Source organism: Serinus canaria, chromosome 4 (genome assembly GCF_022539315.1).
Source record: "Serinus canaria isolate serCan28SL12 chromosome 4, serCan2020, whole genome shotgun sequence".
NCBI classification, from domain to species: domain Eukaryota; kingdom Metazoa; phylum Chordata; class Aves; order Passeriformes; family Fringillidae; genus Serinus; species Serinus canaria.
This window is the reverse complement of record NC_066317.1, coordinates 48,942,378-48,970,366: the sequence shown is the minus strand read 5'-3', so window position 1 is coordinate 48,970,366 and position 27,989 is coordinate 48,942,378. Positions and strand designations below refer to the sequence as shown.

Genomic DNA, 27,989 nt, shown 5'->3' with positions numbered 1-27,989 from the left:
AATGAGCTGGAATTAGACTGTTAAAGAAGTAATTTACTGTGTATTAAGGATACTGACTTCTTTTTGTCTTGAGTTTGGGCTTTTTTTTTTTTTTTTGGGGGGTAAACAAACCAAAGCAAGCTGAAAGTTGTTTACTGCTTTTTAGGGTATAGTCTATTCATGTGTAAACATCTCTTCCCCATGAGTTCCTCCTACACTGCAGCTTCCATTGCTAGAGACAGCTGAACAAAAGAACTGTCTCTTTCACTTTTTATCATGCTGCTTAAATCACCCACTGAAGCCTTTAATATCTTCCTCCAAAATGTGCCTCAGCCATATCATACAAAATCACAGTCATTACCAGTTGGGATGCTTTTTAATGATGTGTGTCACCAGTAATGTCCAGTGTCACTCATCAGTCAGGATTCATAACAGTTTCAAGAGGTCTGAAACACCACAGTGTTTTGAATGACAAATACAGGTTTCCCCTCCTTTTTTCTGATTCACCGAAGTGTTTTCATCATACAGACATTCACCCAGCTCACAGGATTATCTTTGAGACATTCCTGTTCTATTTCAGATGACAGCCCCATCCTTTCTGCTAGTCTCAGAAGAATGTGGAGCGTGGAAAAGGACTTTCCTGAGTTCTTTTGAAAACCATCTCAGAGTAAGGTTTAACAAGTTGCCATCAGCCAGTCTGACCTACTTTGGAGTTCTTACAGCTGGACTGGAAAGCCCTCTGGACTTTAAACACTTTATTCTGTCTCGGGTCAACCTTTGTTGCTGAAGCTGCTTTTATTGTGCAACTTATATATTTTCCATGCTGTCTCCTACTTCAGCATTCATATTGATGACAGTGTGCATTTTAGAATTAAAAATTTAAAATAAAATGTCAAAAATTCAGCTCTATTAAAAAGATGGGAGACAGAAATTATTTGCAAAAGAAAAAACAAAAGAATGTGCTCTCTGGAAATTAGAACAATTTTCAAGGTTGGATTAGAGAAAAGCCTCTGTAAAAATATTTTTTCAGCATTTTTCAGAGTAAACGAGAGATGACGTCTGGTTAACTCAGCAGAACAGGAATAATGCACTTTTTAAAGTGAAAATCTGCATGAACTGAAAGGTAGTCAGAGGTGGAACATTAAAAGAGGAAGAACTGAAAGGAAAGAATAGAAAGGAAATAGGAAAAAGAAAATAATAGGAAGAAGTTAATTTGATCACTGTGGATCCACAGTGCTCATTCTCCCTCTATTGGCTGCCCTGCTAAAGTCGCTGAGGACACGTTTGCTAAGGACCCCTTAGCAACTCCCCACTTTGATCTCCTCTTCACAGCCTTCCATTACAGCCTTTTGAGGACCTACCCAGAACACCAGGTAATTCAAGTAATTTTTAAACGCCGTAAGAAGCCCCTCAACCCATTTAACAGATTTGGGGAAATGCAGCCCTGCTCTTACTGTAAGATCTCAGAGACTGAGATCTTACAGTAAGAGATCTCAGTCTCTGATATCAGCAGCTTATCTGGTGCTGGCATTTAAGATGGTCTCTGCCTTCCCTCCGTTCCCTTTGCCCATTCAGTCCCATGTCCATTTTGCACGTTCTCTCACGTCCATCAGCTCCACCTTCCCCACCAGTTCTGTTCAAACACGAACCCCTTCTCCACCTTCATGTCTCTTTCCCCTTGCTGATTTCTGAGGCTCTTCCCTCCTGCCCATCATCTTGTGCTTGAGAGGCTATACCAGGACATCCTTTCTCTCCTGACGTGTTTAGTTCTGACAAAGCCAGAAATGAGGACAAGGAGTTACAAGGATGTGGGAGGAGAGAAACCAAACCACAGGAGAAAATGGCAAGACTAAACCAGTTGTTTTCAGTCCATCTTCAAGTGTAAGGAGGTTGGACCAGCAACCACCTGAAATACTTCTCAACCAGAATTACTTCAGGATCACATTTTTTGTTGCCATCCTTACCAATGTCCCCCCATTCTTCCATTATTTCCTGTAGTTTGGATCATAGTTAGAAGACAAGGTAAGCTTTATGCAGCAGACAAGAAAAGCTTGAAAGAGCCTTTTGGGCTTTCTTGTTTATGGTGTTCTTGAAGGTAACTTGGAAGATGGAACCTTCCAGGGTAGTAAAACCAAATACTTGGAGAGCTGTGGGATAACTGTGGGTAATAAAATAGCAAATCAGTGTTTCTTTGTCTAAGGAAAAGAGGTAGGCTACAGGCAGCAAGAATAATAATAGAATTAAACTATAGGAGAAAGAAAATTAAGTTGGGGTCACAAGAAGCAGGGCTGCCCCTATCAAGATCTCTAGAACTGAAGGGGAAAAGTGATAGATAGCTTGAATCCTTGAAGCATTTAAACACCAACCGAAATGGCCTTAGCAACTCTGTAGTGAATTGAGACAAATATGTCTCTTTGTCTGTAAGTTGCTCTCTATAATAAGGAGAAAAAACAACCAAGAAGCAAATTGTGAGATGTTTACTTTATAGACTGTATTAAAAATTCTTCTTCTGAAAAGCTTATTAAAAACACTACTTCTGAAAAACTGCTTCTGAGAAGCTTTGTTATTACCGCAAACAAACGACAAAAAGCCCCCAAATCAAGAAAGTATTTTTCTCTTATTTTTTAATAAGATGGTAAAACAAAAAACAATATAAACAAATGTTTCAGACTTATTCAACAAAATACAAAAAAAATCCATATGCCCTCAAATCATTCAAAAGCTAATATTCACGACTATTCCTATTAAATCTGAACTGCTCAGTGTAGACTGGAAAATTCAGTTTCAGAAAGCTTCAGGAGGGAAAGGCTGTATAAATGTAAGCAATGGAGATAATGAAGTATTTACTGGATGCTAAATTGCTGCCTATCATGTTTGCAATGGGCAGTTTACAATCTGTTCATCCTGATGGATTTAGCACAAGGGAGCCTGAAGTCCTGGCAATTTCTGTCTCTGCCTAGTAACTGATGGCTAAGCTGTACACACAAATCATTTGTTAGCACCAAAGGAGTTTGGGACCCTGCTCAGTCCAAACAGCTCCACTGCACTCAGAGGAGCAGTAGTAAATGAAAGTGAGGAAAAGTTCCAAGAGATAATGGGTTGGAATGCTAATGAGCCAAGCTAGAACAAAAGATGGAAATGCAATTTCTCAAAAAGTACAAACCCATTTAATGGCTTAATGAGTTATCAAAAATCTATAATAACAATTTTGTGATTTGAAATCAAATTAGTATTTTTCCACATTTTTTTCTTTATCTGCTAAGATATTGCACAAATTATGATGGTTTTCCTGGTTTACTGCAGAAACTAACTTGCTTGCTGCAGAATTCTTTCCTTCTGTAATACTTTGGCCACCCTTCTCGACAGCCGGAAACTTAATCTTTTAGGCATCCTAGTCATCTAGAACTTTAGGTAGGTTGAAAATTGTGCTCGTTTCATGAAAGTAGAGGATAATTCCTAGCTTTATACAGACTTCTTGTCCTATGGAATATAAAAAATAAATTTCTGCCCTGATAAAAAGATGTAATAATCACAAAGATTACCTCACAACCATATAACTAAGTATGAATCCTGAATGAACAGAAAATAGATGTGAAATCTATACTCTGCTGTTGAAGTGTTTATGCAGCAACACATGCTTGTTCATATTTTCTCAAAACAAAGTAATTATGATGGAAAAAATGGAACTTGTCAACTAAAATGCATAATTCTCATTCTCCATGAAAAGATGGATAACATAGCCCCCCCAAGCTGGAAATGGGGATGCTTTCTTCTGTGGTATATGATGTGTCTTCTTTCATCTAGAAGTGCTGGTATTTCATAGGTGATACCTGAAACTAAAGAAAATAGTGTAAGGAAAAAAGAGGATGGTAAGTCTTCTCTAATTTATCTCAAATGTCATAAATTTGACTTTCACAATAATGAATTCTTTATTACAAAAGAAAACAACATTGTAACTAAAAGGCAGACAAAATAGATGATGCACATCAGATTGGAGCGAAAGACTGAGACTGATACCTGGCAGCTGAGTAGTGGCTCAGATACTACTGAGCTACTATCTCCCCCACAAGCGTGTGATACAGGAATTTGAGCAAGGCACACCAGGCCTTGCCCATTTCCAGGGAAGCTGGCAATGGAAGGGTGAGCAGAGCCAGAAACATTCACCACATCCACCTAGCTGAAGTGCTCTTCTGTGCCCAACTGCATTTCCCATTCTATACTGCTATATGGCAGGACAAATTTGGAAACAATGAAATGAAAGCAGCTTTTTCCACATTCACAAGTGAACTGCTTCTCACTAACCATCAATGACACTTGTGAATTTGGATTGCAGCTCCCAGAGCTCACAGATTCCAATCAAACTTGTCTTACTTTTTAGGGAACTATAAAATGCTGAGGGAAGATAAGAGGGAGGTGGAGTGGAAGTGCAGGATTGCTGTACTTCTAACTTGCACACTGAGTGAAAAAGCAAATATAGCTTGTCACCCATTCTGATAGTTCCCATAGCTGCAGGCCTGATTACAACATCTGTCTACATTTTCTTTTACATGGTAGGAACTGGGTTCAGAAGTGTTCCTTGGCTGTGAAATCATACTGGAGGCAGCAGCTGCCAAAGTGAGCTAGAAAATGACAAGTGTAGGCAGGATAGACTGCATCAAAAATTGATGCCAGCTAATGGAGCAGGGGGTTTAAACAGCCTGCACAGTGCCCCTTATAGTCCAGTTCTGCCAGCAAGCAGGAGTGCTTCCCTTGGAAACCCTTAGTGTCTCTTTTGGAGAGAAACACAGCCTGGCATGAATTTAGTGCAGGACTCAGTAATTGTGCCAAGTACCCTGGAATGTGCTCAGCAATCTGATTCTGTGAGCTCTTCTGTGCTGAGAGGAGTTGTCATTTTAATGTGCAATTAAGACTAGAATCTCTTAGGGAAGCAGAAACAGGAGGAATTACCTTTCATGATATTCAAAAAATAAATACCTAATTGAGTGCATACAGTTCTGAAAACAATTTAAAGCTGCCCCAGGGCAGAAATCATAGAATCATAGTTATCAACAGGATTTATGGTGTAAAAAATGAAGTCTTATAGAAATTGCCAACCCTCAAAGCCAGTAGGTCAGTAGTAGTAGGAACTTCTCCCTTCAGCAGCTTCACACCAAATTTTATGATAACTTTAACAACAGTACTATCACTTCAGAGCACTGAAATTATGCTTTTCAGAAAAACTGTCAAAAGGATAATTGGAAGGATCCCAGCAATTTAAAATCACACCTACTGTTCTTCCCAAATACCTGCATGAAAGCAGCTTAACTATAATCTTTCTCTCGCTCCTGAGCTCACTCTTTACATGCCTTTGCTAGAATGTCTTATAAGTTTCACTGTTTTCTCTGCATAATTCCTATCTTCTGTTGTTTGTGTGGGTGCCTTGCTTGAAGACAGATGAGAGAGAGATTCTTTTAAATATGAAAACATTTTTGTAAAGCCACAATCACATAAGGAAAACAGGCAAAGGATATTTTTAGTTACACTTTGTGTTTGTGTTACTAAGTTCAGCAATGATGGCATTTAAAGACCTCTTCAGGAAGGCAGCAGCAGCATGAGCCAAAGCCCAGGTAATACCCTAGGTATACCTGCACTGAAATTTCCTGGCATTAGACTGGGATATGTACAATCAAATTTCTAATTTCATATGGGAGAGTTTCATTAGAAAACTATGATGGTGATGACAATCTGAATGTTGCTGGATAAGACACAGCCTCTCATACACTTATTGATCTCTTGTGCCAACCCTTGCACCCATAGGGGATTTCATGCCCACATGCTTCTCAGATTGTAAGAGAAGATAGGAACCCATCAAATTCTTCTATTTTACAATTTTTTTGACAGAGGTTTTCATCTTTTTAGCCATTCACCATGTGTTGTCCCTGCCAGTTACCTGTCATCTACCTTATGTTCCAGTTTCATAATGCATTTCATCTGAAGATAAGAGTTTGCCTTCACTTCTATATTCACTGGAGACCAACTTATTTAACTTATTTATGTGCAGGTACACTGTCATTCAGAAAGAGCTACAGAGACATGCAACACCTTAGGTGCTCAAGGATCTCAAAGCCCTTTACAAAGACAGATGGCAAAAGGCAGTGGACTAAAAATCATTGGCAGTTGCTGATGTGGAACTTCCATTAGTTTTATGCAGTCTTTGATGTGTCTACCAGTTTTATTATAAGAATTAATGTGATGCAGGATACCAAGATTCTTTTATCTTGTCCTTGAGGCATTCCTTGTCAAAGAGATTGATGCAGTAAATAAAATGTCTGGGTAATAGTGACCAGTTTGTGTGAATTTGATCTAGCATCAACTCAGAGCGTAACACTGGGCAATTTCAAGGAAAAAAAAGTCCACAACAGTTGGCTTTAAGACACTGAGTTTTTCTTTTCTTTCTTTCCTCATAAAATGGCAGCACTTCATCCAAGAACTGTGAGGATGTTGTCTATCTGTCCCTAATTTCCCCAAACAGAACACTGTTCTATCCCTAACCATTCATGAAATCTATTAATGCTGCCTTTGATTCAGAGAATACAGTGCTGCTTCCCCTTAAGCAGGCAGAAGACAGTGGTACAGCAGGAGAGGGCTCACAGTTTCTCTTCATGCTACATGTGGCTTTTATTCTGCCCTAACCACTCTAAGACTGAAGTGCAGCTTTGGTGTGAGAGAGGCCCAGACTCCACACGGCCCCACCCCAGGGAAAGACAGATTGTCACAAGGGCAGGACACAGAAAGTCACTCCTTGAGCCAGGCTTCTTTAGCCTCCAAGGGAAAGGTTAGCCAAAACCTTCCCTACTCAACAATGATTTCACAGATACCTATCAACAAAAACATATTTCTGAATGCTCCAACATACCTTCATCTTACATATGGGTATGGTGATTTGGCTCTTACTTGCCCACTTTAATTTCTTACTTCAATTATTCTTTGCCCCCACTGTTTAGGGAATTGCCATTGAATCAAGCACATTCAGAAGTGCTAGACCTCATGGTTTTTCAAATCAGATATACATCACACAGCATTTTACAGCTGCTGAAAATAATAGTTTATGGAAGTAGAGTTCTTAAAGTTTAAGTACCAGTTGATGCAAGTAAAGCTTTGTTAAAAGCTTTCTTTTAGCTGAGGATAAACAGTTCTTTCTTCTAGCTCTGTCTTTTAGCTGAGGATAAAAAGTTCTTTCTAACAACCATGCAAATTAGTAAGGAGGTATCATTAGGAGAGACAGAAAAGTCGTGTCTCCAGAGCCTTATTCTGGCATGCTCTTACCTGAACTGCATTGCCTCTGAATGCAAATATTTGCCCTGAATGCAAATATACACCCTGAATAAAATGTTCATGCTTCCAATCTAAACAAAATTAGGGAAATGAAGTCCCAATCTTCTCACAGCACTAAGGAAATGCACTGACAGCTGTCATATATTGTCCTGGGGTCTGGCCAGGACTGAGTTAATAATTTGCAGTAGCTGTGAGGGGATGAGCCTGGAGCTGTGTGGGCATGGCTAGGAGATTATTCTATGCCACCTCAGGCCATTGCTAGGAGAAGGGGTACAGGACTCTTGCTTCCAAGGAGAAGGGTGTTCCTTCCAGTAGGGAGAAAAGTGGTAGGGAAGAGCCAGTCAGTATTGTCCCAGGCTTTCCTCGTAAATTTTTTCCTTGCCTATACCTTTTGTTATTGTTTTCTTATCTCATTGCAGTTTCCACTAAATTGTTCATATCTCAAGCCATGATCTTTGCCTTTTGTGCTTCCAATTGGAGGAGAGGGGAGGCGGGACTACTGAATAGGAAATCACCATTCCTAAATCACAACATATGTAAAGTGTGTTTCAACACCTGAGGAATGTGGCTCATTCATTGTTTTCCAGGACAGTTGCTAATATGGTAGTTTAATGAAAGATGGCAGAAACAGAGGATTCTTCCCTTTGGTACTCAAGTGTAGTTGTAATAGTTACCTTGAAAATACAGAGACACTAAGTGATCTATGCTGAAAAAATTCACCTTTGGCAAAGGCACAAGTGCAGAAGTTGGCACATTTTTAATTGGATGAATTAGCTGTCAGTGCAATAGTGAATAACGAAGCATTTGGGTGCATTTCTGTGTGCACACAGAAGAGATAGAGATAGATAGATAGATAGATAGATAGATAGATAGATAGATAGATAGATAGATAGATAGATAGATAGATAGATAGATAGACAGACAGATCGACCACACAATTGGATCAAGTATATTGATAAACATGGCAACACATGTATGGTCATATGTTTATCAATATATTTACATTTTTATAATCAACAGTATTGCCTTAGATCTAAAGACTTTAAAAATACATTTATAGAAAGAAATGTCTTTTTCTTGTTATAAAAAGAAAAACAGTAGAAAATTACAATGTGTAATTGATTATTGATATCTCTCTCAATCTACCAGTAAGAGCAATACTTCACTATTGCAGACTGGAGCAGCAAGCAAAGAATAGGCAAATAGATCTCTCCTGACCATTCTCATGGCTAAAACCAATGTTTTTCAGCCTTTCATCTTTCAATATGTTGTGTTAAGGGCCACTGCTGAGGCCATCAGCAGGTTCTCCAGCTCATTAGCTGTAATGATCGTGATCAGTTATCCTTGCTTTTACATTTCCTCCTCCTCCTCCTCACAACTGCTGTTACACCTACCACAGCTGCTGTGTAGGTAGTCTCCTGACAGAGAAATCAAACACTCTGTGCTGTGGTTAATGATTTCTCTGAGTACAGCTCCAGCTGGCTGAAGAGGAGGAAAAGTATAACTCATCTTGCCTGTCTGATTCAGGGCAGGCATTGAAGTAACTCTTACCAATCAGACAGAAGCCAGGTTTGAGGCAGGGAAGGGTAGATGTTAGCAGTATCCCCAGTGGAGCTCTCTCAGGTTTCTAGCTCTGCCTAGAACCCTTCCTTATTTGAGGCTCTTGTATCAGTGGTCTGAAATGCACACTCTTCAGGGGAGCAGCTGTCAGTGGTACAAAGATGATGGGTTTGATCAAGAAGCTCCCTGGTACATACTTCTCATCTCCACCCCATCTCCTGCTTCAGAGAAAAACCCACATTTCTTCAAGCTGATGTAGTCTAGAGCTGTCTTTGGCAATTCTGTGAATTTGATTATTTTTGCATTTTCCCAGCCTCAGTATTTAGCTTTAATGTGTAGCACTTGTAACACAGCTTCTCCCCATTGAGCGAACGAGTCTTTAGCAGCATTCTAGAGACTTCACATTCTAGAGACTTCACAGAGACAAACCCAGCACTCGTGCTAAAAGCAGATCACAGTTTCCTTCCCCAGCCTCAGTCACCACAAGCTAGCAAGCTTTCCTGGAACTGAGGCAGCCACAGACACAAGCAGTAATGACGTGGATCTGACCTTATCAGATGAAGTGAGAAGAAGGGGGTTTTTGCAGGAAGTAAAGCAAAACTAAAGCAGAAAGTGCATTTTATCATTTTCACAGAGTATTTAGCTCTGAGAGTATTCCTTTAAGAAATGTATTAAAAAAACATGATGAAAGGCAAGCTCTAGATCGAAGTTTCTGCAGCTAGATTATTTAATAATATTTCCACAAAATGTCATGTAACATTACAATTTACAATGTATTCAGCATTATTCCCACATATCATATCTGGATTTCACCTCACTGCCAGCTGTCCCTCTGAGAGGAAGATCTGGAAAAGCAAGCCTGCTTCTGTACAGCACTGAACAAGGCTTTTGGGCTTTCTCAAGATACCTAGTCTTTTTCTTTCAGTCCTTCACACAGAGATTAAGGAAAGGAAACAATTAAGCCCATATAATTAGTCTCATATATTGTCTCACAGAGCAACCAAAAATCTGAAAAGCTATCTTTTCCATCTCTTCTTTCTATCCTTTAGTTCCTAACAGTTAAGGTAATAAAAGAAAAAGGTCACCCTAACAGTAACTCCCACCTCTAGCAACACAAAAGTCAAATTTGTATGGGAATGAGCCATGACTTTTCCTGCCTGCTTCTAAAAGATGAATTTTAGGTGAATGCAACATCCTGGAAGAAGAACAGAATTAACAAAGCATGCTAATGATCAGCCATAATGCTGTATAAGCAAAGGCACTGAAGACAGGTGAGCTCCTGCTTAGCAGTACATCCTATTTCAACCTTAGAAATGTCTTATTTTTAAGCCAAGAGTAAAAAAAAACAATTAAGTTGGGCAGGTACCTGGCAGACATGGATATGAGAGAGAGTCGACAGAGACCAGAAAGATAAATGGTGTAGCACTGAAGTGTCTGGGAGGAATCCCTGCAGAAAAGGAGGAAGCTGCCCTGCAGAAAGGCTAATGGGGCCTGGAAAGCACCTGCTCAGTCAGAAACTGAGTCCAAATGGCAAATTGCTGAACTCAGATGATCTGGGAACTGCTCTCAGTTATATCATGGAGTTCCCAAGTCATGTCAGCTCTTTGTGTCTCCTGACAGCCTAATTTTTAAAATAGTAACAATAACAACTTCTCATCTTTATAAGTCTTCACAAGATCTATGGATGACAATCACTTAAACAGGGGTCAGTATTTTTAATAACTATAATATACTATCCTATAACCCAGCTAGTCTCATTCAAACACCAAAAAATTATCTAGCTCTGTTATTAATTTACTATGGAATTACCTCATCTTCTGTCAGCAAAGCTGTTCAAAATTTTTTATTTAGCTCTGTTCTCAATGTGCAATTTCATCTTCATGGTTCCATATGAAGCACAAAAATCAAACTGCTCTTCAGTACATAAATTTTTTTTAACACTATAAAAAGATAGCATGACATTATATTGAGTTTCTAATAAAACTCCATCCAATTTAAATAGAAATATAAAAGAAGGAACTCCTTAAGCCTTTAATGTAGAAAAACCACCATACACAATAATATCATGCATGCAAGTAGCCATCACCTGGTCTATGCACTTGAAATATTAGTCTGCATTACTTATTCAAGTAGCATCTATTTTTTCTAGACAAGTATTTTCAGGAAGAGATATCTCTTACTGCACATTTCTATGAAGATTTGGTTCCTTACATATGGAATTCCTCAAACAATTACTGCAGCACAGTGACTGCAGAAAGTTGAGAGTTTAGGGAGATTAGTTTTAGTTCTGAACAGAAACCGGTTTCTTGTCATTCCTTCTGACTGCTGTAAGAACAACAGAGCAATCAATTTCTTTTGCTTGAGGAATTTCATAAAGAGGCTATTTATTTCAAATATGGAATTTCTTCAGAGATCATTTGCAAATTGCTCTTTTCCTTTGCCCTCGTAGAAACAAATGTCAGCACACTGCTAAAGTCTAGGACACAATATTTTGCACCAGAGAAAAGGTGTCAGAATTTGCACCAAGGTCTGCAGGGACACACAGTGTTTATTAGGCTAACACATATGATTATAGATCACTTTTGGTAGCAGAAGTAAAACTGATTCTCTTTCCATGCCACCTAGCTCTCACAAAACACATTATCCAGTTTTTATCTTATTCATTGGCTAGAAGAAGTAATAATTTATTTTGTTCAGATATCCACACTATTAATTCTAAATATATGAGGCAAACCAGAATAATCAGGGTTGTAAGATGTTTACTTACCTTCTACAGTTGATCCACGTGACAATGCTCTTGTTCAGGAATTACAGGCAGTAACTTTGTGGTCTGTGCAGGAAGTGGTACCTGTTGTTTGCTGGTTTTCACTATTGAAAGTTAAAATAATTTTTATCCATATTAATATAAACAGCAAATGTATCTGCAGAGTGTTGGACTTGCATTTGCAAGTTTGAAAAATAATTGAGACCTATCTAAACACAAGATGGAGATGGACAGTACTGAAAGTACTAACCATGTTTGGTATTTAACTTGCTTTTAATACTAGTAGGACTACAATGTGCTGATTCTACATCGATCTGGGAAGCAGCTTCAAGGTAGGCAAATAAATTTGTGTGAAATAAATTTGTGAATAAATTGTAGTGAAAATCCAAAAGCATGCAATTTTGAGGTTATGTAAATGTCCCCCAAAATACAAAGCCCTAAATTTGGCCAGTTAAGCAGAAACAATGGAAATTTAGAGTGTGAAATTCCTGACTCATTTTCACATAAGGGCAGCAGAGACTGCCATAGGCACATGGGGTGCGGCCTCAGCTCATTTGTCATACACATAGGGAGAGCTACTGGGTTACACCCAGTTGTCAACAAAGGTGACAGCATACACCTCAGAAGCAGGAAGGGGTGACGTGATGCCTTTAGCACACAGATCCTGATACAGTATCTCAGTGGAATACTGATAAGGAAATGCAGAGATAGCACTGTCAGGCAAATGCACACAGAGTTGTTTATCCAATGCATTTTTCAAAGAACTGCTGTAGAGCACAAATAATATTTTGACTCCAGGTCCATCCTGTCCCTGACTATCCATTACTTCTGTAAACCTACAAATGGGTTTCCACTGAGCTAACAACAAGAGGATAAACTGTGCCACTTATATCTAGCTATGTTGATTCTCCACTGACTACATCATTTGGGCTTTTCTCTTTACAAATGCAATTAAAATGTACAGTTCAGATCTTGGCACTCAAGCAGCTGAATATGAAAAGCAAAGTAAAAAAATAAAAAAGCTTTTAAAAAAATAACAATGGATCTTGTTTGACCCTTAGGATGAATGACATGAATCTGGAGAGAATGGGAATATAGGCTGATATCTCCTTCAGTGCCTGTGTGTAACAGTGTTCTGCATGCATGCAAACTGAGCAGAGAAAAGGTCCTTTGTGCATCAGTGCTCTATGGAAAGCATACAGGGGCTACAAAAAACTGCCTAAAGTTACCTGCATCCTATAGATTTTATCTTTCTTTTTTATCTGACAAAATTTTTTAAAAGCTCCGAAGTTGTAATAAGGCTTCACAATTTTCTTGGTTATGTTGCATTTCAGAAACATTTAAGTCTATGTTGAATATTGAATACTATGAGAAGCTTTGCTTTTGCCAACATAATTCATGTAAGTTGCAGAGGGAAAGATAATTATTCAGCTATGTCAGGAACTGAGAGGGACCACCAAATAGGTGATGCTTCAGCTAGCCAAGATTAAACAAATTTTTCTTTCTTGTCTTTGCATCTATTTGCTGCTGTAGAAGATGTGTCTTGCCTGTTCTCTTTGCTAAAGAGAAAACGTATTGTAGAATACAAGGAGTAATTCTGACTCACTGGGATGCCAGCCCTGACACTGCTGAGCCAGCATTGGCTTCTGTTTCCAACATGTCAACTAACCTGAAGCTATAGCAACACATCAGAGATATGGCAGAATTTCCCCTATTTCCTCTAATCTTGTGGGAAAGAAACTATTATTTTAATAGGATAGCACAGAAAACAATAAAGGAATTCAAACAAGAGGGAATTTGTCTTGTTGTTTTTTCTGTGAAAATTACAGCTGTCAAGCTCACTTGTATCAAATAGTATGGATGTCACAAACCCTAAACAGTCCAGGAAACAACTGCAGGCCAGGAAGCCTGAGGTTTTATTCTCTGAATCCTGGTTGTCACTGTGACCCTGCAATGCTCTTCTTTCAGGATGAGTTATAAAACTACCATCCATCAGAATTAACTTTGCATTACTGTGAGCCAGACAATTGAGTCAGGGAGTCTTGTATTTGTATCCTAAAATGCAATAAACCAAACTGTGACTCCATGAGCCAATGGAATATCACTGAAAATGAATACTGCTTTTTGAGCAACGTAGAACAATATATTGTTCTACACTGAACTAAGGATGCTCACACAGACTGGAGAGCACTAAATGATGATTTTAACAATATGATTCCCTGTCTGCATTGTCCAGTTCTAGCACAGGAATGAGAACAAGCCTTTTTTTCTAACACATCTTATCTAACACATTCAAAATAGAATCAAAATAAACAAGGAATGTTGTTCTTACTCTAGGAAAATTAAGTCTGAATGGGAGTTTATGGTGATAAGATTCCACTAGTACAAATTCCCACTTAAGTGTAACGCATCTAATTATGTTATTGAATCTTCCAGACCCTACTAGGCAGATTCAACTTAGTTATTAAATGCCCTGATTTATGCAATCTCATTCCTCTGCAGCTTCTTCTTGCTTTTTTTTTATTTTTTTAATAATGTCGCATACAGTTCATGCACACTGGCCTGCTCCCAACAAGTAATTTTGTGCCATGTGCCCAGGATTACCTTATTTTTAGGATACAGCTACACGAGAATAACTACACTTAGTCAGTAACTAGCAATGGAAGAGATACCAAAGTGGTTTAGGGAAAATTGGCTAAGGAGAGGAATAACAGCAGGGTAAGTATAACTTTCTTCCTTTTATCTGCATTGGAAACTGATTTAGGCAGTAAGCTGCAAATGGCAATTCAGCAGTTTCTATCTGAGTTCTTTTAAAACTCTGTGGGGAATACATTCTAGTCCTCCTAATTGCCATTATTAATTTATTAAGCTGTTCTAAAACCTCTTCTACTGCTTCTTCAATTTAAGAAAGCTCTTCAAAGAAATTCTTGCAATGAAATTCCCTAGTGGGAATCTCACTAAAATTCTCTGTAGTAAACACAAAGCAAGGAAGTGGCTTCAATGGATTCTTTTCCATGTGTTATTACTATCAAGTTCTATTTGCTGAAAATGCTTCATGTCTGGAAATACAGATCTGACACTTAAAGAATACTTACTTCTTGCACTAAAAAAAAGTACCCTCTCTTCTTTTCCTTGTCTTGTGGATGCATTTAAGGGAAACTCTTTTTTGTCAGTTCATACCATTCAAGGCACAGTTACTATACATAAATGCAATGGCAGGGCCAGCTCCGAAGTCTAGAAAATGTGCTTTGTCCAACCCATGGTCTAGCGCATTCTTTTTTAACCCAGACAACATTTAGTCAACATTTATGACCAGAATGCTGTTAAGCTCCGCTCTCCTCACTATGTGTGCTTAATCCTTTGCAGTACTGTGAATTTGGAAGATTGTAAATTTAATCCTTCCCCAGAGAATATTCTGTACATTTCCCCCCTTTGCTCTGGTTACTGGACTTACTGACAATGATTCATAGATATAAGGCAATTAACAAAACTACCATCCATGCTGTAAATTACTTTTTTGTGGGACTACAGTGACATTAGCCAATCATTTACTAAGCCTCCTAAGAATTCACTGCCATTCTCAAAGTAGAGGCTTTCCTCTTTTTCTTCTCTTATAATTTCTTTACTTCAAATAACCTTTTAGGAGTATTTATCCATCTTTTCATCTATAAGATTTACTGTCACATCCTCTCAAGTACTCATTACTGTGTTTCCAGGGTGATTATATTGTCTTCAGTGGATCTCAATGGTTTCTTTCAAGATTGCAAGCTATGCTCTAATTATAGGGAAAATATTGTCAAGGGCTATCAACAAAGTCATCTGTAGCTATTTATAATCCATTATCATGGTAACAAATCCTAAGCTTAGCTACTGTGGAAAGAATAAACTCTTCATATGGATTTGATTGTATTTTAAATTATATTGGTATAAACTATGAAATTGGTTGGATTGACTGAAATTATGGAGTGTGAAACCAAGGAATTTTATTTTAAAATAAACCCCATTATAGCAGTTCATGCTATCTGGATTACATGGATAGATTGTAGTGAGAGGCACTTAAAAGTGAGAATGACAGACCAATAAGGGATTCCTATTCTCTCCAATAAAATCTAGTAAAATCAGATTTGAATTTCCATGAGACCCCACCATCAAAAATGCCTTGGATATACAACATTAAAGATGCCATTCTGAACATGTGATTAAACAGGTATGATATTAGTGAAGCTACTCAAGACAATAGATGTCATAAAAGTAATTCCTTTCCTGCAGAATGAAAATAATGAGCTCATAAATATATCTCAGAGGTAGCCAGTGCTTTAAGAGCAAGAAGGATAAATTGTACTCACAGGGGAGTTCAGACAGACAAGAAGCTATTCACTCTTTTCTAGGTAAAATTGAAATGCCATGAAATACTGAGTTGTAGACATAAATTATTGAGTCTCCTCTTACTCCCGAAGAACTAACAAGACAAAAAGCAAAGCACTTAAGCCTTAAGTCATATTTAAAACCATTTTTTTAATTTGCTGGCTTTCTATTTTTCTTGTTTTGAAGGGAGATTATTTTGCCATTCAGAGCTATTATTCTGTATGCTCATGTTAATCTTTTTAAAGATATAGCTCCCTTCACAAAACCAGAATCCATGAAATTTATTAAAACATTTCACTCTTTGAGCTATGTCAGTAACATTCACAGCAACACCTGGTAATTGGCACTTACACAGATATTTGATGCCAAATCCAGTTTTCTAGAATCCAAACTTTGAGTTTAGCCATGTCATTTACTTTATCTGTGGTAAGCATACTACACTCTCCAAAGACCACAATTTTTTACCTGAGACTCAAAAATTGCATTTTGTGGGAATTTGACCCTAGAAATAGGTTTTGAAGTGCCAGCAAAACCATTTTTTGAGTCCTGCTGCAGCCATTCATTCCATGCTTTGGTAGCAAATTTTATCAAGAGTCACAAACACATAGAGCATACATACACAGGTGTACATCTCTGTATACTTTTCATACACACACAAAGCACTCAGGTGACAAACCTCAAAACTGGCACACAATATGAACAAAAATTAAAAAGTTCAAAATCATTAACACAACACACTGGGAAGACTGGGAGAAGAATGCCTACATTATATATATGTCTTCTTATAGTTTTGCTGTCAGATTTATTTCTTTAAAACAAAAAAATGGTTCTTTAACATAAGCCAGATCAAATTTGTGTAGGACCAAGGTAACTCTGAAACAATCCTGAAGCATCTCTTGACAGGAAAGTCTTAAAAGGTCTTTCTTGACCTCCTCATGCCTCAAGATTTGTTAAATTTTGTTTTACTTTTACATTCTTACCAGGAAAAGGATGAATGTTAGTAGCAGATACAGTTCTTCTTGCATGTCTGGAAGTCCTTCTTCTTCGAACAGTAGAAACTGATGTTGCTACTCTTTGTTTATAATCTGCTTTAAACAAAATGTCCTATGTTAGCATCAGCCCTGATTAGAAGGAAAGCTTGTAAGCCCCTTATTATTAAACTGTAGAACACCTTGGAAAGTGTTCAAAAAATCAGGAAGGTGTTGAAATAAGGTGATGAGGAAAACCAAGGGATAGATGATTTGTATTTTCCTGAATGAAATTTTGTACAAATTTCATTCATGTTTGTCTCTTTCAAATTATTCCTTGCCTTTTTTAAACTGTGTACCTTGAACAAATTTTGAAAGGATATCAAGAAAAGTACATATTTCAGTACAGGTTTGGACTCTCACTGCTGACAGTGGAGAATCAAGGATGGAGTGTATCGGCAACCTAGGAAGCTGACACAAGATTCCTTCCTAGTGTGGGGTGTTCATCTTGGAAAGCACAGTCTGAGAGCAAGCTCCACACCCCTGACAAAGCTAGAGCTTTGTCTGGGCACCTTTGGCTGTTTCTCAGCACTCAGTTCATAAACTCTCAGTCTTTCCATCCTTCTGCTGCTCTCTAAATGCTGTGCTCTCAGTGGGCTTATTGCAGACAGTTGTGCAGCTGTTGTGGTTAGCCCTGTTCAGCGGTGACTGCAGTCCAGGGCTCAGCCAGCTTCTGGTGATAGGCTCACTCCAATTCTATGTAACAGAATTTATTTTTATCATTTTCCTTTGAGAACACCAAGAAATTAAATAAGTTAAAATTATTTAGGTCATTGATTTTTTTATGACTAGCCAGTGGAGATCTAAAGCACTAAAGCCCCAAGCATACACTGTAAAAGATAATGTCAAAGGAAGCTCTGGAAGTGTTTGTGAGACAAGGGCAGAAGGGAAAAGGCAAAACAATTAATTTCCAGTTTAGGGCCTTTGTCATGGATCAATTGTAACCTCCACCAAGTTTATTTGGATATTTTATTTTATGCAGTCATGAAAATAGCTTAATGATTCAAAGAGTCTCAGAGTCTACCTAGCAGAGTATCTTGCAAAGTTGCAAGAGGAAATGAGTAATTCCAAGCTTCTTAACAGCTTTCAGTGGTGCTCAAAAATGATGAGAAAAAATACTAACTGGAAAAAATACTGAAAAAAAAATACTAACTGAATTATGGCTGGAAAAATTCATAACAGCTGGTTTGGAAACATAGCTAATAGTTCTGCTCTATTTCTTGAGCACCACTGAAAATGCAATGTAATGAAAGGTGGCATCTTAATATATACACATAAACCTTAAGTTTTATTTTTATGCACTTGTCTTTTTATCAGTAACATAATGATGGTTGGTTATAATGTTATAAATTTAACTCATAAACCCACTTTTCCTCAATTAGCATAAAAAGTATCCTTGAAGCTAGTAAGTTATTAGAAGCCTCAGAAGGGCATCTCTTCCTCCCTGATTGAGTTCACAATGATTCTGAAAACTTGAATTTAATAAAAAATGATGTTTAAGAATAAAGGTAATAAATCATTAATCATCACTACTTACAGTTCTACATTAAAAATAGAATGTTATGACTCAAAGCATAGAAAATCAGAGACATGACATTTATAAGTAGTTTTCAAATTACAAATAAAAGTCCTTTAAATTAGAGCACTTAATAGCCCACTTATAAAGTCATAATTTACACTTTGTGGGATTTTATATACAGGAAATCTGTCTCAGAAATTGGTTCTAGCAATGGGTAAAATATCATGTATTTTAAGCAACTTAATCTGGTAGGGATCTCCTTTCATTGAGGTGGGGAGGGTACAAATTTGACATCTCAAGCAATTATTTTGCTTAGTCATTAAAGATATATGCATAAAGTATTTACATTACACATAAAATCACAGAAACATTTTGTGTGTGGGCACTACTCTTCCTTCTGTTCAGTTATGAGTAAAGCTAGACTTGTATTGCTCCTTCATTGCAAAATTATATGTGCATGCAGTAAGGATGACCAGGGGAATGGATAAGGCTTATTATTTGGCTTACTACCCCTGTGACCAGGGTCTCCTTTCAGCACCTCTGAGCTACAGGGGAATGCACACCTGCCTGGCAATAGCAACTAAATTCTGGTTGTCTGGAGGCATTCTGCCCACTCAGGGCTGACACAAGCAGAACGTCTCTGGAAACTGCTGTGAAAAGCACCTGAGAGTTATTCCCTCAGGTAAAAGCTTAAGTATTATTATTTTCACAGTGATGAAAGGTAATGTGCTCCTGGTATCACCTACCTCTGACTTGGGAAGAGAAACAAGGACCAGCAGTTGATAAGCGGTCAATTTTCAGCACTGTTTTTGTGTAGAAGACTTTATCTTGATTGCTCAAAGATCTCAAGCTCAGGGTACTCCTCCATTTTATTATTGTTTTATTCATTGTACATTGCTAGAGAAAATACTGTAAATCTGATTTCTGCCTGTATCCCAAGAGAAGAGCCTGTCATGGCTGAAAGAATATTCTAGAAACAATTGTTTCTATCTCTGAACTAATAGCAAGTTCTCTCAGTCTCTCATAGTTCTCTCTACTTCAATCAGTCTCTAAGAAGCTTTCACCATTTGACAAAATATCAGTGTCTGAGCTACAGTAATAATCAACAGTTTTGTTATTATAAATTAATATATTCTTACTTGCATAGAAATTTAGATTCATGCAGATTAGCTTTTTGTTACTTACAGTTCCGTTTATTTTCTTGGACTATTTTGTAGATGACGACTAAAACAGTAAATACAAAAACTACTGGAATCATAGTGAGCCAAGTGATCTTCGTCATACACATTGGATCTGTCCATAAAATGTACAAGAGAGAAAATTAAGCAGCAAATCACTGGCAGCAGAGAAAAGCAGAACATTCCATCTTGGTAGGTTTATGGATTGTGTTTATCCTTACAGATAAAAACACAAGATTCTACATATAGAAATTTTTCTTATAAAAAAGTGAGGAAATGCCATCAACAGGAGCCCTCTGGGGAATTCCTTTAAAGCTGCCTTGAGAAAGAATCACATGGGACTGGATACAGGAGGTAGGCTGCTCTTTCAGACAACAACTGCTGCAGAAATGCACCCACATTCCACAGGGATTTAGTTCAATAACTAGTACAAGTCAGGACTGTATACAACAAAGAAGTGATGTGGAGAACTGGAGAACTTTCCCCTCTGGTTGTTTGAATGGCCTTTCAAACATCTTTGGCAGCTGCATGTTAATGCGTACTTCAGCACTGTCAAATAAACCAGCTATGTTACTATAACTCATAAAAAACCAAATTAAACCAAATTATAGACTGTAGCCAAACTACTGTTTTCCTTCCCCTGACTTAGAACAGTATAATTAGACTTCAACTTCCCTTGTATCTTCTCCATCAAGAGCTTGTGAGGCAAATGCCAATGACCCCATGGTTCATTCCTGGTAATTTAGAACTAAAAATATATTTTATACAGTAACCTAGGCTCCTTTTAAACAGAGCACTCTACCCCATCTTGTAGTGGCTTGTAATGACCTGATTATCAGCCTTGCTTAGTAAAAGCCCTGAGCACCTCTTTAGCTGTTTTGAAGTAAAGAGAAAAAAAGACATATTGTTAATTTTCATTGCTAGTATGAGATTACTGCTACCCAGGTAAATCAGTATTAACAAAGGATGGTTAGCTCACAGTATTGCCACAGGTTAGCAGGGCAAGTTACAAAATACGCTCCTCTCATGGCTAGACACACCTATTAAAAAAATACAAACAAACAAAAAACCAAACCAATCCTAAGCTGCCCTTTCTTCTCTAGGATTTTCCCCGGACTTATTTAACATACATTAATCCAACTCTAAAAAAAAATATTTTTTTCCAGCAAAGGTACAGCATAAAATACATTTTCCATGCAAAACCAAGTGAATACAATAATTCGGCAATTTCCAAATGACAAGTGTTATAGACAGACAAAATGGAAGCCCTGACCATGGTCAGGAAATCAGACAAAAAACTCTTGCAGCACAAAGAGAAATATAAAAAGCTGAAGGTTGTCCTCTGGGAAAACTAAGCTTAGTTTAGCTGAAGATTTATCTTTTAAGCATACTGCAGTGAAGCTATATAGTAGGCTATTGCAGTACAACATTAGAATGGTCCAGCCTCTCTCCTGGTTCTTTCATCACCTTAGTTAACAGAGATTTTTTAATTTACCTCCAAGACAACAGGGTTATGCCTTTATCAGGAAAGGGAAAATTATATTTCCAGGTTTTGTCACATGCAATGTGTGAGTCTGTTGCTGCTAAGCAAGAAACAATGTACAGATCTTTACTTTGCTGTATTTCTTCTCAGGAAATAAAAAAAAGGCACAGCTGAACCTTCTTTAAATCACTATAAAAATCATCAGTTGTCTACTATCGATTGCTTTTTAATAAGGGCTGTTCAAAATTGTATTTTCTTCTTTAAATATTGTGAAATATTTAAATAATTTCAAATGGCTGCAGGAAGCAGACAACTACCTACTTGAGATTTTTTTGCAAGATTATGTTGCTTCTAGTTTGATTTCCATTCTGAATCACCTTTGTAACTTACATTCCACATAAGACTTCAGTTGCAGTGAAATATTTATACAGTCATTTTGGTCTTCCATCATTGCCAAGAGACAAGAATGATTTAGTTGTTCGTTGGCTGCATTTTGTCCTCCGACTATAGACTTGTTGATGTGGATTTCCATCAGGTAGTTCGTATTATGCTCCACTTCTTTCTTGGAAACCGTAGTGAAATTGAAATATTTATAAAAATAAGTAACATTTTCTGTTTTCACTTCAAGCGAGCCTTTTGCTTTTGGAAATAAAAATTAAAACAAAACTGTTATACAAATGGTAGATTAAGAGACAACTCTCAAAAAGTACAGTGAATTCTCTGTTTCATTTGCAAAAACATAAAGGTTTCTACATCACTGACTATGAAAAGGATGGATAAATGTATTCTGTGTAAAGTTACTCTGAATAGATCTAAAGAGCATTGGTCATCTTATACATTTTCCCTGCAAAGTATAACTCTTTTTGGTGTTACTATCACTTTTTTGTTATTGTTGTTATTGTCAGTTGTCAAAGGCAACAGGCAAAAATCAGACTATGAGAAGGACAGAACCCAGGAAGAAGCCACATGATGATAGAGATTTGAAATGCACACACTTTCTATCTGCTATCAGTTGCAGGAGGTCCTTGCTTCACTTCAAATCACACAATAAGAGAGACTTTTGCTGTGTTTACAAGAAACAGATGAGATATTGTCAAAAGTCTTAGTTGTACAGGTGTAACTGAGAACAGAGGTTGTCCATATATAAGCTTTTATTTTTCATGCTTGTTAAGACAGCTGTTTTGTAATGAGGAAAATACACAGTTGGAAAATAACTGAATTTCATATATTCAGGACTTGGCCTATTGCCTCTGTTGCTGACATTAGAAAGAGGTATCCTCTTCTCCAAAGATTTCCAGATATTTGTAAAGAAGAAATGGGCTGCTACTGCTCTGAAAAGATGTGGGTTGCTATCTCTCCTCTGTATTGCTGTGCCATTCCTTAGTCAGTGCTGCTTTCTATAAAACATGTAAGGCCATTTCTGATACTACACAGTTGAGGATAATGTAGACTACAAACATAAAAATGGTAATTTCTTCCACAGTTGCCATCGGAATAGTTACCTACTGAATTAGTTCTTCAGATACAGCCTATCTTCATAATGCCAGCAATCTACGTGTGGAGTTCCATCATGACATTTAAAAGCAAATTCAGCTTAAAAAATTGTCAGAAAGTACAACTCCTTAGAAATAAATTAAGTACTTTAGAAAGTACTAGCTATCAACATGTTTCACTGACAGCCAGGAATAAATGCCACTGAGAATCTGGCACAAAATCAGCATTTTCTAGCCATGAAAAAAAAAAAGCTAAAATCAGCTATTGTTCATAGACTTGCAAAGACCACAGAGAAGAAGAAGCATATAATTTTCTTCTAAGTACCAAATAAAAACTTGTCTTTTATTTTGTAATTAGCTACTTCAAAATAAAGTATTTCTCTTATCCTACTTACTTTTTTTAGCAATTGACCCAGATCCTTGATGATCAACATTCACATCCCTCTTGGACTCACACTCTGTCTGCTTAGGGTGGGACTGTCGTTCCCTCCAGGACGACTGGCAAATACATGGAATATTTTGGAAATTGGAATTATTTATAATGACCTTCAGCAAAATAGTCTGGGTTTCTCTTCTTTGTTGCACTGATCTTTTGTAAGAATAGTTAAAAGTACAAAGTGAAAAAGTGGTGTTACTTGATGAACAGGTATCCATGCAGGACACCATTATAGTGTTAGCTGTAAAAGAAAGAGTGCTACATTAGTCAGACAGTCATACAGGACACATGGACAAGTATGTGCTTAGAAGCATCATGTAGTGGATATTCCAACCATCTTGTGATGAATGCACTTTTTTCTTTTTTCTTGAGGGTGATGACAGTATGTTAAATGCATCATATGTAAGAGACAGCAAGCACAGAGTCTTCCCACAACCTAGATGATGGATTTTATTTGCTGAATTGTATTAAAACTCTTGCAATGGTAACTGGAATTTCTGATGTTATCTAGTCACATTCCTGTTTCAAAGCTGCTCCCATTTGACTGTTCCTCAAAAAAAGAGAAAGCACATTTATGCTTCTTCAAAAGAAGAGAAAACCTGTTTAGAGAGGGAACTCAGCCCTGGAACAGCGCAGTTGCAACACACCAATGCATTTATGTTGTAAAGTAGCTATAATCAGAATGAAAGCTTTCTTTCCAAATGACATTGAAGCCGCAAAGTGAAAATACACAGAAATGCTGTGAATCCTCCAGCGACACCCTTCACATTCTCTTATATTCAGTCAACAAACATGGATTTTAATTACAACCTTTGGGTTTGGTATTCATAGTCAAATTTCAGTATTAAAGTACCATAGCTAGAGTACATTACTGCAGTTCTGGCAAGCAGCAAAAACGCATAGTTATAAATGAGTGTGATTTGTCTTCTATGTTACAGTAGAGCTTTATCATGCAAATTTTTACTTGTGTTAACTTTGAACCACTTTTTCAGTAACTTTGAAGTACTTTTTTAGATACAAAAACACAAGAATAAAAAAATTTGTGTGACCCCAACATGAAATATGTATTTATGAATAACCACTTCCCAGAGCTGATGCTGCACTAACCTACAGTTTTATAGCTATGTTTCCCATTCTAGTAGTACCCTTGCATCTCTATAAAGGGACAATTTTGTATCTAACTCCCATTATGAGCAACTGGAGCAATGTGATCATAAATTCTTATGTATAGAGAGGAAAATATATCCTTTAGTTGCTTCACTGCTCAGCTGCACTCAGCCACCTGTGCTCACAGAGCAGCAGGTTGACCTCAGAAATGATTCAATAAGGGATTCCAGGCAGGATACAGAAATAAAATCCAAACTCCAATATCAAAGTCAATTATATTCCCTTTACTAACACTGCATCTGAGAGTCATGAACTCCTTATAAAACATAATAAACTGAAATGTAAAACACACAGGCAACAAAAAGTTCATTTTGATATAAAAAGGAAGAATATCAGACAAAATTTAGGGCTTGATCTTTCCTTGAGGCAAGACACATATTTTTCCTTGAAGTGCATACAATCTGACCCACACAACAGGTCATGGAGCAGGCTCCTGAGATCAAACTCTTCCACCTGAAAGAGGCATTTTGTGTAGAACTTGTTTGTGGAGATGAGCCAGGAGCAAAAACTGAATGCTTACTCTGCTCTCTTGACAAGCCATGGCATCTGGGCTACCAGTCTAAAACCACTGTTACAGCTTTTAAAGGCAACTAATCATAATTCCCTAACATATCCTTTTCACCAAGAAATCTGTACATGGACTTGGGAAGCTGCTGACTGGTCTGTGACAGACATCTATGTTGAGCACTGCAAACATTTTGAACTTCACAAATGGCCAAACAGATTCCAGAGCTGCCTGTGAGACACATTGTAGGTGTGTAAAAGGCCCATTATCTGAGCGGAAAAGGTGTGAATGTTGTTGAGTTAGGGAGGGTGCTTCCCATCCTCTTGAAATGTCTCTACTAAGAAAGCTAATGAAATAACAATCTAGCATAAACAGACTTCTTTTTCCCCACATCACAGGACTGTGGCCTTTCTAAGGAGGGATATAACTTGTTGAACACTTGAAGGGCTGCAACAACACTACACTTTCCCAGTGGATTACATGGCAGACAGAGAGCCATACCATACTCCTTGCTCCTTACTGCAGGACTGGGAAGCATCCTCCCAAATGTAAACATCACTAGAAATTTGGAAAGGGTTTTGTGAAATCTGAACACAGGCAGCCTGAATAGTAAAAAAGAATTGCTGAGATGAAATCATGCAAAGCAACTCTAGGGAACTGTTTTATATTCAAAGACCTGCAACCACATGCTTAATGTTAAGAAGTTCTGTAATTATTAAATTCTTCTATAAAACCTCTGTTTACAGGGTGGTTTTTCATATAAAATCCAAATCCATTAAAATGGATTAAAATTCACAGGGAAGATCAAAATTTATAAAAAACTTGCTTCCCATTAAGAAAAATTGCAAATATTTCTCTTTGCATGGGTTTGACTCTCTTTCATTTGATCTGCAGTATTCTGTTTTGAGTGAGAGCAGCAGTGTGTACAGTTGCATTTTTTATCACTTCCTTATGGAAGCTGGAGTTGCCACATAATACTGTAGAGATATAAGACCTACGGTACGAGCTGGGGAATACACAACTGATAGATTAAAGGAGATACACTCCATCAAGTAGCAGGACCCAAGGGATAGGACTGGGATTGAAAGCATCAGACCCCAAAAGGATAACCTCCTACTCTAAATCAGTGTAATTTAAAGGTTCAATGACTTGTAACCGACAAGTGGGTTGCTTTACAAACAGAAAGGAAACATTTCACTTCGGGTAATGCTGAACTGTATTCTGTTGAAAAAAAATTAAAGGCTTTTTTTCTTTTTTTTTTTTTTTTTTGCAAATTGATTTGACCCTAAATTTTTGTTTAATGATAAATTTCCAATTTTATTCTTCTCTCTCCATAATGAAAGTAAATGCTGGAACTTCCCCTGGGATAAGATATCCAGGAATTAGGAGCTTTTTGCCATTCATTTAGGAACTCGCAGAGGAAGAGACAGTGATTATATTTCACATCTCAAAGATTTCCAACAGCTCTGTCTGCTGAAGTCTCATGGTATAACTAGAAATTTGAAACATTTACAGAAAATTCTGTACATTTTAGATTTGTCACAAAATCTGACATAAAACCAGTTTTCAACAGAAGGTTTTTGATGAACCACAGACCCAAAATCCTTAGAGATTTTGAATAAATTGTTCAACATATTTACTTTCTAATGTAATTCAGACATCATTAGACAGTCTGTTACATAGTAATTTAGTTTTTAAAACATCCAAAATGCAGCAATAATTCTATTTTTCCAAATATAAATCTGTGTTGCTCCAACTATAATTCTGTTCCGCACATATACTTCACAATCTTACTTTAGACATGCTGTGATTAAGACAGAATTGCAATGATCACACTATTGCAGCCTAAAGCATGGCCAATAAGAGCAATCTGGAAAAATTATCATGGAAAGATGTAATTATTCTTTGATGTTTGACACTAAAGTTAATGTTTCCTTCTGGTAATAGTCCTGTAATTGTTTATTTGGATAATCTGTGCTACAAATACTTTGTTTACTTCTGCATGGAGGTAAAACATTAGTTATTCCAACATCTCAACATCTTAAACTGAATTATAAAAGTCATGATATTCAAAACTTTTGACAGCTTACCAAGTTTGTTCATTTATAAACTATAAAAATCTATACATTATATTCTAATTACTGATATGTCCATTCTTTATGGTTAATGAAAAGATAAATAAGTAAATTAATCTGGATATTTTGATACTAAATTATTTCAGAAAATTATATGCTTCATAAAGAAATTATGATGCCTGAGAAGACACTCTTTGTAAAAGGGATGCTTTTTATTACAATACTTATTTATTCAAAAGCTTTCTTAGGAATGGATGTGACAAACCTATTTTAATTTACTCATGCAGTTTTAAAAAAGTAACTTGTACACATGCATAGTTTGCGTTTATCCTAAATTCAGTATCAGCCTCTAGGATCACAAAGAAGTATTTGGCATTTATGCTACAAGATTTGCTTTACTCAGTTACATCCATTCTGCTCTACTTTTTGTCAGGTTACCACTGCATATCTCTGCCACAGACAGCACCTAATTGCCAGATAGTAATTGTAGAAAGTTTTATAGCATTTAAGTATAAAAACTTCCAAAAAGTTGATTACAAACATGGAAATAGTTACCAAAAATTTTGCAGTGTATGTAAATGAATTACAAACTCATTTCAAATTACCACATATAATTAACTCTGTTGGTAAAATACCTAACAAAAAGAGTCTATATCCTTTGCAAACTCCGCATGTGTGCAGCATCCTAACCATTGCTTTTAGGAAAGCATGTGCCAACTTTTCAATTGCAGACTTCAGAATAAATAAAAGGTTATTTTAAAAGCTGATCACTCACCTTCATGGATTTTGAAAAATTCAGGTAAACACAAAATAAACACGATAATTATTCCTAGTCCTAATCTGAAGACTACTGGTTTTCTCAAAAGCAAGCACATGTCACCAAAGCACTCCCATCTAGCATAGTGATGGCAACTTCCTTCCTGGTTTAGCTTTTAACTTAGTGCAGACATTATGCAAAATAACACCTATTCATTTCCTCTTCTTATAATGACTTTCCCTTTTACTTCTCACTGCATTAACTTGCAGAAAACCACATTCTGTTCCTGCATGGGCATAGATGAGGATGATTCATTCAAATATGCCCAAGATAAAATTCATGTACCACAATGACAATAAGAAAAAA

The 27,989-nt window shown here is 37.1% G+C and overlaps 1 protein-coding gene across 3 annotated transcripts; it reads right to left on the bottom strand.

Annotated features, from left to right (window-relative positions):
- Positions 1-73: 73 nt before the first annotated feature.
- On the bottom strand, positions 74-27,767 carry TMEM156 (transmembrane protein 156). Of its 3 annotated transcripts, XR_007777457.1 has the most exons (8): positions 27,642-27,767; positions 23,079-23,360; positions 21,581-21,829; positions 19,715-19,822; positions 16,963-17,070; positions 15,964-16,076; positions 11,621-11,721; positions 74-3,815 (listed from the first exon to the last, which is right to left on the bottom strand). XR_007777457.1 is itself a non-coding variant. In XM_018925679.3 (7 exons), the coding sequence occupies exons 1-6, from the start codon at positions 27,739-27,741 to the stop codon at positions 11,624-11,626; spliced, it is 945 nt and encodes a 314-aa protein (XP_018781224.2). In that variant the 5' UTR covers positions 27,742-27,767; the 3' UTR covers positions 74-3,815; positions 11,621-11,623. The 3 variants fall into 3 exon arrangements, 2 of the variants coding, with proteins under 2 accessions (XP_018781224.2, XP_018781227.2); XM_018925679.3 differs by lacking the exon at positions 15,964-16,076; XM_018925682.3 differs by lacking the exon at positions 15,964-16,076 and having other exon boundaries at positions 16,963-17,067.
- Between the last annotated feature and the right edge of the window lie 222 nt (positions 27,768-27,989).